This window comes from Labrus bergylta, chromosome 18 (genome assembly GCF_963930695.1).
Source record: "Labrus bergylta chromosome 18, fLabBer1.1, whole genome shotgun sequence".
Lineage (NCBI taxonomy): Eukaryota > Metazoa > Chordata > Actinopteri > Labriformes > Labridae > Labrus > Labrus bergylta.
The window spans coordinates 994960-1008872 of record NC_089212.1 but is presented as its reverse complement, the minus strand read 5'-3'; the positions used below and the strand labels follow the sequence as shown (position 1 = coordinate 1008872).

The 13913-nt window shown below is 39.6% G+C and overlaps 1 protein-coding gene across 1 annotated transcript in view; it reads left to right on the top strand.

The window, feature by feature from the left end:
* kiaa1109 (KIAA1109 ortholog) overlaps window positions 1-13913 on the top strand; it is a 75776-nt gene that overhangs the window by 45797 nt on the left and 16066 nt on the right. Inside the window, exons 60-73 of the mRNA XM_020644623.3 lie at window positions 191-402; window positions 1700-1777; window positions 2701-2899; window positions 3069-3128; window positions 3284-3510; window positions 4753-4929; window positions 5508-5638; window positions 5739-5862; window positions 5971-6083; window positions 7093-7183; window positions 7579-7638; window positions 9870-10138; window positions 11811-12026; window positions 13674-13854. Of these exons, the coding sequence (XP_020500279.2) occupies window positions 191-402; window positions 1700-1777; window positions 2701-2899; window positions 3069-3128; window positions 3284-3510; window positions 4753-4929; window positions 5508-5638; window positions 5739-5862; window positions 5971-6083; window positions 7093-7183; window positions 7579-7638; window positions 9870-10138; window positions 11811-12026; window positions 13674-13854 (2138 nt within the window). The remainder of the gene's footprint in view (window positions 1-190; window positions 403-1699; window positions 1778-2700; window positions 2900-3068; window positions 3129-3283; window positions 3511-4752; window positions 4930-5507; window positions 5639-5738; window positions 5863-5970; window positions 6084-7092; window positions 7184-7578; window positions 7639-9869; window positions 10139-11810; window positions 12027-13673; window positions 13855-13913) is intronic.

Sequence of the window (13913 nt, the reverse complement as noted above, 5' to 3'; positions counted from 1 at the left end):
TCATGACCTCAGAAGCTTGTTGGAATAAAAAACATTCTTAAACAATTGTCTATCTTTACACTACTAGAAAGAACCCCAACATTTCAAAAACACCAAATTTGCCATCAATCTTTCTAAATCTGTGACTTGTATCTTGATATTTAAAATCCAAACTGAAGTTATTTTTCCCTACCTGTCTGCCCTCCTACAGCTGTTCTTTTCTGGCTGAATTACAAGGCAGCTTATGACAACTGGAATGAGCAGCGCCTGGCTCTCAACAAGGACATCCACATGGCCACCAAAGAGGTGGTGGACAAGCTGCCAGGCATCCAGCAGACCTCAGCCCAGGCTTTCAGCACGCTCTTCCTGCAGCTGACGGTCAATGACCTGGGCATCTGTCTACCCATCACCAACACATCCCAGGTAATCTACTTTGCTTTCTTTGGAAATTCAATAGTCAGTATGGATATCCAAGATCAAATACTGCTGTTGCTCTTTATCTGGGCTTGAATTTCATTCATTTAAAGAAATGGCATACGTGTTTTTATACTAAGTGAAAAATGTAATCAGAGAGCCACAGACCCTTTACAAGTTTCAGCTTCTTATATGGCACTGTAAAGAGATTTCAGTACAAATACAAACACTTTTTAACATTTGCTGTTACAAATTTCACAACATAAATTTGCTTTCATTCATAGCCTAAAAACAGAATTGAAAATGTTTTATCAAAAGAAAAATACGAATTTTAAAAGATTTATTTTTGGGCTTTTTGTGCCTTTAATGAAGAGACGGGACAGTGGATAGAGTTTGAAAACAGGGAGGGAGAGAGAGTAGGGAATGACATGCGGGAAAGGGGACACAGGTGGGATTCAAGCCAGGTCCGCCCGCTTGGAGGACCACAGCCTCCAAACATGGGGCGCACACACTAACCACTGCGCCCACCAGCGCCCCACTCTTACTAATTTGGATATAGTTTTTTCCCATAGTGAAGCTGTTAGTAATGAGACTTTCCATTTATCTGCCCAACCACACACTTTCAATTCCCTCAATAACATCTGTAATGAGCACTCTTTTAGGATGAAGCCATCTCCAGCTGTTACAGTGCATAGTTATAAGACAAACACTTGTTGGCTCACTGGTTTTAATGTTAATCTTAACATCACAATAGAGTTGATTACCGGTGACAATGTTGTTTTGTAGTTTTTTTTCCATTAAATCAATTTTGGTTTCACAATAACTCAGTTCAAGAGATGCCAAACTTTGGCGCGCTGGTGGCGCAATGGTTGGGGCGCGCGTCCCATGTATTGAGACCCTCGTCTCGAGTGGTAGGCGCGGGTTCGCTTCCACCCGTGGCCCCTTTCCGCATGTCATTCCCCGCTCTCTCTCCCTGGTTTCCGACTCTATCCACTGTCCTCTCTCTGCATTAAAGGCACGAAAAAGCTCAAAATAAATCTTAAAAAAAACCAAAAGAGATGCCAGACTTGATTATTTTTGTGTGAAATGTGTGGTCATTTGTTAAATATTTCAAATTGATCTGTTAACATTAGAACTATTACTCTGTGTTAATTAAACGTCAACATGACCAACCTTACACTAATACAAACTAATTTGGGGAAATACTGGATATAAATGAATGGTCCATTTCAGTTTTCTTGTTCTACTTAAAGTATGTCCATGGTGACGAGATATACCAGCTGTTATCTCACACTTATTTCCATAGAGAGGACCAGTTACGGAGGGCACCAACTCTGAAGCTGGGGCCAGCACATCAGTAGGCCGCCATAAAAATTCACGAAAAGTAACCTATAATTTATTACATCTGTGTTGATGGCTTGTTGTGGTACAATGACTTCTGTGAATACATTTCAATGACACAAGTACACTGCATCCCAAGTGTTTCCTTATTCAAAAAATGGTATTCTGTAACAATCAAATTTCCTTCACAAGGCTGGTGTAACAACTAATGATGTTGAGCTGGTGTCTGAGGTGTTTTGGGTTTGTAATTATTTCATTCAAATTAAAGCTTATGCCAGTTGATAGCCGGAGCAATGCTAATATGGAAACAAGGACATTACTCAGGCCAATCTTTCAGATATTTCCATGAAATAATTTTTTTTTTTTTTTAAACAATACACACAATTTGAGCTCCATATATAGTTGGGTGGTGCACATGGTAGGCTCTGTATGCATTTGGAAGACAAAACATGTTAACTTTTGACATTATGTGAACAACAATTGCACCAAAATTATGGTCTGATTTTTTTTCAGTAATAATGATTGAAAAGTAGTTAGAAAGGCAGTAAAATGACTTTGAGACTGGGATGATAACCAGACCCTAATGTTGGGCATTGTTCAGAGTAAATCAAGAAATGTAAGACATATGAGCATCTCTTCTTCAAATCCTGCAATCAAACACTGTCTAATAAACTAATAGCTTGGTAACATTTCACTCATGCTTATTTAAAGGATCATGTTTATAGTCTGTAAATTGTTTAATGCCTGGATCACTAACACAGAAAATGTATTATATATTATTGACTCATGAAAAAAACACATTTGTCATAATAGGATTTAACTGATTAAGAAGACAGTCAGTGCTGTTGAATGAAGTGTTACCAGCTAGCTTTGCCTTTTTCCAAACAAATAGAGGTGGATTCTTTTTCCATGTATTTCACTCTACCTTTAGGTGCGTGTAACCCCCTCTCCCTGCCTCCCTACCAGGCCAACCACAGCATAGATTTCGACACCGGCTCCGCTATGGTCCTGACAATTGAGAGCACACTGATCACTGCATGCTCCTCTGAGTCCCTGGTAAGTAAAGGCCACTTCAAGAATTTCTGCATCCGCTTTGCTGAGGGCTTTGAGACCTCCTGGGATGACTGGAAGCCTGAGATCCGAGGGGACATGGTCATGAATGCTTGTGAGTAACACCTCGTATTGCAGCATGAATTCTGTCAGACATATGGTGAATTGTGTCAATAGAATTGATTCAGTTAAGAAAGACAAACAAACCCAAAAGAATGACCTAATTAAAGTATAGGTTTTGTCTGTTAGATGTGATTGTTTTTCCTTTGTTTGGTCTGATACAGGTGTAGTCCCTGATGGTACATATGAAGTATGCTCCAGGACTACAGGGCAGCCCTCTGCAGGCAAGTCTTTGAAACTAATCTCTTCCCCATTAAATCATCAATACCACTCTGAAGTGGCACAATTAACCTGAGACATATTACTATTTTGAAAACATTTCATCCGCACTGAATGTCTCTATCTTTGCTTCCTCTTCCCGAAAAACAAAAACAAACAGAGAGCAGTAGTGCTGGTACCTGGACTCTGAATGTGCTCTGGAAAATGTGTGGTATCGATGTCCACATGGATCCTAACATTGGCAAGCGCCTCAATGCGCTGGGAAACACACTGACGTCCCTAACAGGGGAAGAGGACGTAGACGACATCGCTGACCTAAACTCTGTCAACATGGCAGATCTTTCAGATGAGGATGAGACTGACACCATGTCACCCACTATCCACATGGTTAGTCAGTTACTACTCACGCACATCCATTCTCTTATTTCATCTTTTTGATTTCCTATTTTATTCAATAACATTTTTTAATTAAATGCTCTGAACATGTGCAATGTTCAACATATGTTCAGATGTGCTGCAAAATGAATGAAGAAGATATCATTGGTATAAAAAGATTATTCAGACTCTGAAGTTATGTACATGTATCTGTTTAGATAATGCTCATTTGCTCCAAGCTGAAGGTTAGAAGAGAAGACTAATATCATTCTCATACCATACTATATATATATCTTTTGAATATAGAAGCTACTGGCAGCTGTTTGTTTCAAAAGAAAGACTACAAGATTAGGAAACAGCTAGCTTAGGTTTGTTTAGACATGCTCAAAGTAGCCTGCCAGCACCTCTCAGGTCAGCATTTCTTGTGTTATGAGCTGTGTGCAAAGCTGTGTTTTGTCTGGTTGCCTGGCAACCTAACAGTTGTAACCTAACATTGTGTCACTGCACCTAGCCAAGAACTAAGCCTGTATGTACACTATGTAAAGACCCTTTAGTGTAGTTTAACATTGTGGTTGAACAGACATGAAGGGGGAATTTTGTTGTTTTTTGAGGAACCTTCCTTGAACAGTCTTTATACTAAACTTACATATCTGACCGACTGGAGAGTTGTATTGTATGTGTTTCCCTTTCTAACTCTCAGAAAGGCCAATAACAACATTCAAAACATTGAAAGTTCATACGTTTATCTTCTAAGGTTGTCTGAATGTTCAAACCTTAATACTTTTGATACCAGATATTTTTAAAAGATACAATCTCAGATTGTTTATGACAAATGTATTATAAAATGAGCAACATTTTAGGAACTCAAATACTACATTTCTCATGTCCTTTAATCTCTTAAAGATGGGAAAGTTACACTATTGTCTCTTACAAAGAGACAGAGGAGGATACTGTGTCTAATTGCCCAAATAAGTTGGCAGTGTTTCTATATGAAAACATGAGTAATCAAAAGCAAGAAATTATACAATATTGGATGCCTAGGACTTCTATTTTTATTTCCGGGGTATTGAAACAGGTATCAATATTGTATGATTTATACTAGAATTGTCCTGAAGTTTAAAAGTTTGGTATTGTAACAACATTAACTATTAACAAAACCTACCTGGCTTACCTCAGATCTTCAGGAGGTAAAGTCTGGCTGGACTTGCCGATTCTTCGATCTCTCCATCCATCTTTCCCTACCGTTGTTTACAGAGTCCAGGGAGCCAGTTTAGCCCTCGACTGACCTTAAGGAAACGTCTGGTAAACCACATCCTAGGCCTCAGCCCCAGGCCTCAGAGTGTGTCTGTCCCAGCTGACTACTTAAACTGTGCATCACCTCGCCTCCGAGCAGGCAGTGCCAGGGCCCAAAGACCTCTCTCCTGGGCCTGTGTATGTAGCCCCCTGTAGTGTTAAGATCTTCTCTGGGCTGACAAAATCCTCTGCAAGGTGGCATTACTTCTCAATCACCTGCAGTCATAAGATGAAGGTTGTGGATTCTGCTATGCTATTTCATGCTTTGACGTAATAGTATGATAAGGGAGAACAGTGTCACTCTGCATTTGCTTTCACTGCGCTCCTTATTAAGCTTCATTGATGGGTTGAAATGGAAAAAAATGAGTTTTACTTAATTCCCTGTGGCAAAAAAACCCTTTATTTCTCTTGCACATTGAGTGGAGTGGTGATGGTGGTGATGGCGGTGGTGGTGTTGGTGGCAGAGTACCCTTTTTGTGGTTCATAATACCTGGTGGGATTGACACATGCAAAACACATATCTGATTTTACTCACAACTATCAAAATAACAATCAGCAATCAGGGATTTGGGAATAATGCAGTATTACGTTCAGCAGCTGCCTGGTGAAAATTTCTCACTAAACACTGTTTGGTTATTCTGTGTTTTTTTTTCACTATGTCTTTACTTTCACAAAGTGAAATGTGTTTGGATGTTATCAATGCTTTGACCCAACAGGAGACCATTGACCCCAGAAGGCAGCTGGTGATGGGTAACCAGGTGATTGACGCACGTGGGAGGAAGTTCACCAAGAGAGTGGTGGATATCAGAGAGCTGAATGAACAGGCCAAGGTCATTGATGACCTCAAGTAAGATTCCTGCTCACCCACTATAAGAATTGTGAATTCTCCTGATGAAGGTCCTGCATTTCATTGCTATACTAAAACCATCCACTCTTCTAATCCTCAGAAAATTGGGGGCCAGTGAAGGCACCATCAACCAAGAGATCCAGCGTTATCAGCAGCTAGAATCTGTGGCGGTCAATGACATCAGGAGAGATGTCCGAAAGAAACTGAGGCGTTCCAGCATGAGGGTAAGTGTTTCACCAAAAAAAGCCAGTGTCAGTTAAAATATTACTCCTCTTACCTTAATGACTGTCATTGGAACTTTCTTACCTAATTGTTTGATGTTTTTCCATAAGGCGGCCTCCCTGAAGGATAAGTGGGGTCTTGGCTACAAACCAAGCTACAATCGCTCAAAAAGCATCTCTGCAGCTGCAGGCCGGCCCCCTCCCAAAAGGATGGACAGACAGAGGTACAGAATAGTGCAGTAGTAACTAATCACATCAAGAGTGCTTCATCTGGCATTAACTGTTAACAAACAGCACCTAGTAGCCCCCCTCTTACACTTCTGTGTTAACACATTTCCCATTCATTCCCTTTTTAAAAGGATTCAGTGACTCACAAGTTAGAATGCAGTGAAGAGGAGAGAAAGTGTCTTTCTCATTTGTTTATAGTTATTATGCAGATAGCTAAGACTATGTAGTAAATGATGTTGCAGAAGTTGACAAAATGTAGGGTGGCTGTGGCTGAGTCGGTAGAGTCCGTTGTGTCCTTGGGCAAGACACTTAACCCTGAATTGCTCCCGCTGCTTCAGTGGCGGTGTATGAATGGATTAGTTACTTCTGATGGATGATACTACATAGCGATCACTACCATCAGTGTGTGAAAGGGTATGAATGGGTGGGCGTGACATGTGGTGTAAAAGCGCTTTGAGTAGTCGGAAGACTAGAAAAGAGCTATATAAACTCAAGTCCATTTACCATTTAACCAAAGAGCAGAGTAACCAGATATTAAACGCAGGGTTGGACATTTCCTCAAGATCCACTTTTTAAGGTTTTGGTTGAAATTGTCTTTAGGTCCTGACAGTACAGTTACAGTTAATAACTCATGTTCTCTGAAAAAGGAACAAAGAAAATCCATCATCTGTAGCAGTTGTAAGCCTGTAAAAACTTCAACCAATGTCTGCTACGAGGTACCAATCTGATGAGACAATCACACGCCTCCCTGTCTCCCTGCTTGTTCTCTACCACATGCATGCACGAGCCCACACTCAAAGCATGAGCAGAGCACTGAGGGAATGCTACTTTCAAAATCATGCTAGTTTTCTAAAAATGACCAACCCTGCCTTTAATCTGATAAGAAACAGCTTGAGCCGTTAATAAAAAGTAATCACTTACAATATTTTATTGAACCCAAAACCAATAATACAGAAGCGTATGGCTGGTTATGTTTGTATGCATTTGATATCCCTCTGACTTTAGTTCCAGGATTGGGGATGTGGATGATTTACCAGATATGCGTGTGGATGCAGCCTCTCCTGGACCCCGAGTCACCTTCAACATCCAGGAAACGGTAAACTTATTTCTTTGAAAATAATTCTGACTTGTTTAAAAAAATAATAATACTCATATATGATCTTAATTGAGCTCAAATGTTTTCTTTCCAAATTAACAATTTATGTTTTTTTGTGATACGAGAAGGTGATATTTGTTTTTATTTTCAGTTTAATTTTTTTTTTCTGGTATTCAATGTTGACAGTTTTAAGATCATCATTTCATCCTTCATTGTTACGTGTGTGTCAATGTGAATGTTGCTCATAAGGCATGATATATACAAACTGTGACTCGTGTGTTATGTCCAGTCATCATAGATTTCTCAGATGGCCAAAAAAGAGATCAAAATGCTTTCAGGATTTATGTTTACATTTTGGATTTTTTTTCCTGAATTACTTTTTTGATCAATTGAAGATGAATAATCTGGCCATGGAAACTACCCATACACCTGTCAGTCCAGGAGAAATATTTAAGGTATATGGTTCAAAAGATAAACTTCAACAAATCAAAACTTGCTAACAAACACAAACAAAAACTTCTGTTTCCTCATCTTTTCTGTGATTACCTCAACTTTGCTGATGAAACTTTAATATGCAATCGAAACAGGATGATGAACTCTGAGCTTTGAGTAAACTGGATCATTTTCTGTAGTTGGCTCTTTGTGTCCTTAGAGATGCTATGAGTAATATGTTGATATATGTGGAACCATATTGAAATATATTTGAACTCAGAATATAATTCCAGTAGCATCCATCATCTGGAAAAGATGAAAATTAAAAATGAATTAAATTAATTAATTTTAAGAATTGGTTGTTCTGCATCATAAGAACTTGCTTATAACACATTGTTGGAACGTTGTTGCTTTAATCAGAGAGTTTCTCATCCTGTACTGAAACTGCATTGAAATCCAAACTTTCTTTAATATAAATATGAACTGATTTCTAACAGCTATGCATGGTTGGCTTCTAAAACGCGGTCATCAAGCTGTTGTTTCTCACTACAACATGGACATACATTTAGCTCTAAAGGTCATCACTGTGTAATCTGAGATTTCAATTAATTTGTATTTACAACAAATACTTGTCAGACAAATCTTGCATTTCAAGTCACAAAATTTGATTGTCAGTTTATTCATTTCACCCCCGGAAAGTATAACGATTAGATCAGGGCCCCCATGGTTTGATGCTGAATAGCAATTTAAATTGTGGAATGAAACAGTTACCAGATTTACAGGGGACATTGTCTTTGCAAGTGACTCAAAGTGTACCGAGCAGTGCTGTTAAATGCTCTTTGGGTTAAACATTTTCTTTTTTGTAAAAAGTTAGATTAAAGGGTGTGTAGTGTACCACTCTCATACAGGGTAAGCCTGACTACACTTTTTAACATTATTTACAGGAACTTTATAATTTAAGTAGGATTAAACTGGCAAGAAAGACTCCTTTACAGTAGGCAAAAAAAACTCAAGCAGAACCTTGGCTGCCTTTGCCTGAAATGTTTGAGTTGAGAGTGAGGAAGTGAGACCACCCCTCTGTAGTTTGCACCTTGTTTTAACTACGTCTCTTCTTAATGCTCTGTGATTTCAGTGGTTATTACAGAGCAGTGTACATTGTTAGAATACTTTGAGAATCTCACTCATCTATAATGTATTATTTGTAATATGTTCAAAGTCAAAGAAGGAAGCATTTAAGAGAAGGTAAGATTAATAACTTAACCAACAAGAGAATATGCTTTTTACATTTAAAAAAAAATAAGTAGAAACTGTGTGCTTAGAGAAAAATAAAAAAGGCTGTAAATTGTTGTTCACACTCAGGAAGCCTTCTTTCAAAAAAAATGGTGAACAGGGAAAAGATCTCCTGAGTAAGCCAATCATGGATGTTTCTCTGAGAAAATAACACTTGGTGAGGGGCTTCCCCAAAAGATGTCACAGTGTACAGTGACATTAATGATCTATTCTCTTCTGCTGGTTTCGGTTAAAGATGGAAACAAAACTCATCTATGGTAGGATCTTTTAGGGTTTAGATCAAAGTTTTTCAATACACAATTCCTGCAATATTCACTCCTTATGAGGAACCCCGTTGACTCTCTGTAAGGATTTCTAAAATGAGAAACTAAAAGATTTATTTGTCAAATAATAGTTATTAAGCCTTAACATTCCACATACCCACAGATATAGCTGACTTTGTTTTTCAGCTATCTGCCATAAACGATCACCAGTTTTTAAGTGGATAAGAATGACAAATAAAGACACAACACATAAACATGTCCAGCTGCACTCTCACTCTTTCCACACATTTCTCTGGGCTATTGGACTCTTTCTAGATGTCTTTGAAGATGGTAGGCCTTTTGAAATGTAAAGGCGGCCTCTTGGGAGTGTGTTATGCCTTTTCTTCTTTCGGGTATAGTCTTCTCATCTTCATTGTCTCTCTTTGACTTCACCTCAAAGTAAGTGCATGACCTTGGCTCGTAGTGCAGGCTCGTAGTGTTCTGTCATTGGACATAAAACTAGAAATCTATCCAGCATTGATGGAAATGGATCCAATCATTACCGGTAATAAAAGACAATATCCTACAGTCCAATCAACAGATCACTATCGCCTTCAGATTTCCTTAGTTGCCTTCCTACTTAAAGGATATTCCTTTAAGTAGGAAGAGCTTTGTGACGACTGTCCTGCAGTGTGAGTTTGACTCTGTGTCCTTCTATAAAGTTTCCTGAGGAGACAGAGGGGGACCTGTCGTCAGTCTCCATTGATGAGCCATGTTATCCTCATCATCACCTCCATCTTCATTCCCCATCCATTTTCGAGGGCCAGCACTCTGCTTTCAGTGCTCCTGTCACTCCAGCTGTCTTTTCACCAACAATTCCCTTCCAGCACGACGACATGAGGCGCGACGACCTGTCCTCTTCCTCATCAGAGGACTCTGAAAAGGAGGATGAGTTCGAACGCGAGAAACCGCCAAGCTACCGAAGACCTTTGTGAGTCTTTCTGTTCTGTTTTTGTTTAGTCAGGCACTCCTGTGATTGTGACATTCATCACTAGGAAAATACTGTTAAGCTTTCTGTAGCGTAATTCAATTATTAAGATGTTATATCTTTATTTAACCTCGTATTTAAGAAGGGGCACCACTTCCTGTTAAAGGAAGAAAATAACTTTAATGGTATAAGTTAATTAATTAATCAGTCAGTTTCATATCTTGAAAGTAAGTTCTGGAAATGTTAAACAAGAAAACACACAGACAAAGTCCTGAATTTTATGTGTAAAATTTAATATAAAAAGGGGTAAACAATAATGTATAGATGAAACAGATAAAGAATATGATTATTATTATCAGGATAATGCAATTATAACGTATGGTGACATTATATATTTAGTAATGAGATAAGACGCGGTATTGTTTGAATGACTTAATCAGTAAATGGTCAAAAAGAAAAAGTTGATAAAGGAATTTTGGGATTCTATTTGGATTTAAAGGAGGGCTCTGAATAGACACGACTCAAGACTTAATCTTCCAACACCCCTTGCCACCAGCAGTCTTACTGTGAGATGTGTTCAATTGAACTCCGCCGGCTGGTCCCTCGTCTCTGGCAAGCGGTTCTTTTCAGGCCCAGAGAGATTAGATGCCTTAACACCTTGGTCGGAGTATGCAGCTGGGAGGGAGATTGTACGTTGGTTCAGCCGTCGTCTCAGAAGCTCCAAGAGGATCCAACAGGAAAAAATATTGAAGAGTCTTTTGATACGTCGATTTCCAATTCAGATTAACCGGATGGCCATCTTGATGAATCCAAACTAAGGAATTGGCGTTCAGAATTGAAGAGCAAAGACTTTGGAGAAGAAAGTTCAAAAACCTTGCTTGAGCCAGAAAGAATTGCTGTTCCAAAAATTGTGCGTGAAAAAGAAAGTTCGGCAGAGACTCGTCTCTACGGCACAAACTGAAAAGAAGTGATTCGGACCTAAGTCCGAAGAGAAGCGAGCAAAAGCTGAAGCTCTAAACTTCAAGAAACCAAAACTAAGAAGAACTTAAAGATCTGAGCTCAGTGTGAGCTCTTATCTGCTGGATGGGAGGAGGGGGGTCTGCAGGCAAAGAGGGGGCTGCCCACGGGTGACTCCCATTCTGACTGGAGGACAATTGTTTAAACTAAACCGAGTTTCAAGATTAAGAATAAGAATCTAAACATATATACGTCACCATACATTCATTTCGATATTATTTCTATCAGATCCACGTTGATGTAGGTTCACGTCATATATTTAGACAAACATCAGATTCATGGTTTTGGTTTAATTAAGCTCTTCAGCAGTCCTTCAACAGATGGTCAATTTTATGACTTTGCAGAGACTGGTTTCGGTCACAGTTCATGTCTTTGGGGTCAATTCGTAGATAGCAGAGTGTTCTGTTTCCGCTTGATTGTTTATTCCAGGTGTTGTAAAAGTTTATAACATCCTGTCTGAGAGGGAGACTTAAATCATTGATCAGTTCCTTTGTTCCTTGGTAAAAGTAATGTTAATCCACAGTCCTGAGTCCTGCAGGAAGAGAGGTTGTAAACATGACTGCTGATAACGGCTACATTTCCTATGGATTTTTTTTTCTCCCAGAAATAAAAAGTTCTAATTTTCAGCAATCACATCCCCTTACTTCTCTCTATCCAGCCAAGCGTCTCAAAGGAAGTCCTCTGGGTTTTCTGCTGTGAGTCAGCTGTTCAGTGAGCGCTGGCCCAGCACACCAGCCAACCGCAGCTTCGGTGGCCCAACAACTGAAAGAAACATTGACTTTGAGCTTGACATCCGAGTGGAGATTGACAGTGGAAAGTGTGTCCTTCATCCCACTACTCAGCAGCCAGAGCATGAGGACATCTCCAACAAGAGGTACGATGTTATTCTGATAAATCCTGTAGAGAGAACCATATTGTAAATCAAGTCTGACTCAATTTCCTGCTGCCTCCTGCCCTGAAACCAGGGTTTTTTCTGCATAGAGAATTCTTTGGCGCCCCCCAAAGAGGTTTTACCCAGCGCCAAAGGAAAATCACGAGCGCCAAAAGAAAAAAAGACGATTCAAATTTCTAATCAAATCCTCTCAATGTATTAAAAATATCAATACATTAAACGACTGTTGAACAAGCAGAACATAAACTTAAATACGACATCTCTGACTTCTAGCAGTCATCTCCCCTCTCATTCATTTACGCATGTGGCTCGCGCTGGATAGCCAGCTGATTGACTGTTAGTTTCTTTTGACTGGTTCCGGACGCTCCGCTCACACCCACAAACACTAAATGTGGGGTGATTTTCCGTTTGGCAAGTTAATTTCAAAGAGCAATCCACTTCATGGTAAATATTTATCCCAACAGTCATGTTAAAACTAAACGTGTATGATGTAGCTGCGGCTACTTGTCCCTGCTCCTCTGCTGTCTGCAGACGGGTCATCGCGGGGGCACGCCAAGACAAGACACACCAATATACATGGCTGCAAATGCACACACACACACACCGGAGCGCCAACCACCGTGCACACCTGTTGACTTGTAGTGCAACGGAACACGGTTGATCCGCTTTCCGTATGGACCGAGTCGGGAACGCACGTTCAACTTTTCTCCGTCCACTTCCACGTGTCTGCTTTTATCAACAATCATTATCTTAACGATCGTAACGTCAGCCAGATGTAGTCTGTGAACTTCTCCACACAGACTGTCAAACAGTGCTGCGTTATAGCCAGCAAATATGTTTTTATTATTTCTCAAGTTCCTGATCTGATCAAATGATCCAAATTATCTGTGACTTAAATCTGTGATTATTTGACATAATACCTTAGTAACTCAAATAAATGTACTTCAACAAATGTGTATGTAAAACAAAAACAAAATTTAAAGGTAAAGAGCAGCCATCATAGGAAGAGGGTGAAATCCACTGGCAGGATGTGACCCCCCCCCCTCTCCCAATCTCATTACACCCCTCTCCCTCAAAATCCCACTCCACCCCTGTTTCACTGTTGCAATAAAAACAAAATCTTTACCAGATTTAATTGGAGTTTCAGTAACTTAAGCTAATACTGCAGCACAAAATCACTAACGAGGTTTATGATGCTGGAGATGTTTTCGGGAATCATGCAGTTCCAAGAAGAAGAAGAAGAGGAGGAGGATGCGGAGGGCGGGATTAGCGTTAATTAACATATTATTAAGTTATTAATAATAAGATAATATTATTTATAAAATGGTCAGAAATAACAGGAAATGCACAAATTTCTGTCAAATAAGGTAATACAGACTCAGACTATACTGTAATACGAGGGTCGAACGTTTACTACAGCGCGTACAGTCACCCCCCAAAGGCCCATTCTGAGCCAGAAAAACCCTGCCTGAAACGTGAAATTATGTTTACAAAGAGATTTGAAACAAATCATAATGATAAATTCAATGATTATGTTCCAAATAACATGTTGTAGCTTTTCCTCAAACTTTATTTTGATTCAGGTGACTAACATAATTAAGCATAACATTCTCACTGTGGAATTTGTAGGAGCTGTGAGCGAAGTCTCAGGAGTCTGGACCAGGAGTCTCCCCCAAAGAAAAAGAAGCTGCAACCCACCTACACGTCCACCACCCACCTCCTAGCTGGCAAGAAATGTCCCTCCTCCCTGCAGACCAAACCCAATGACATGGAAACCACAGTCTTCTACATTCCAGGAGTAGACGTTAAGGTCAGGTTCTTCCTCCAGTTTACAACTTTACAGTCGAAGATGTCTACTCTGTGATTTTT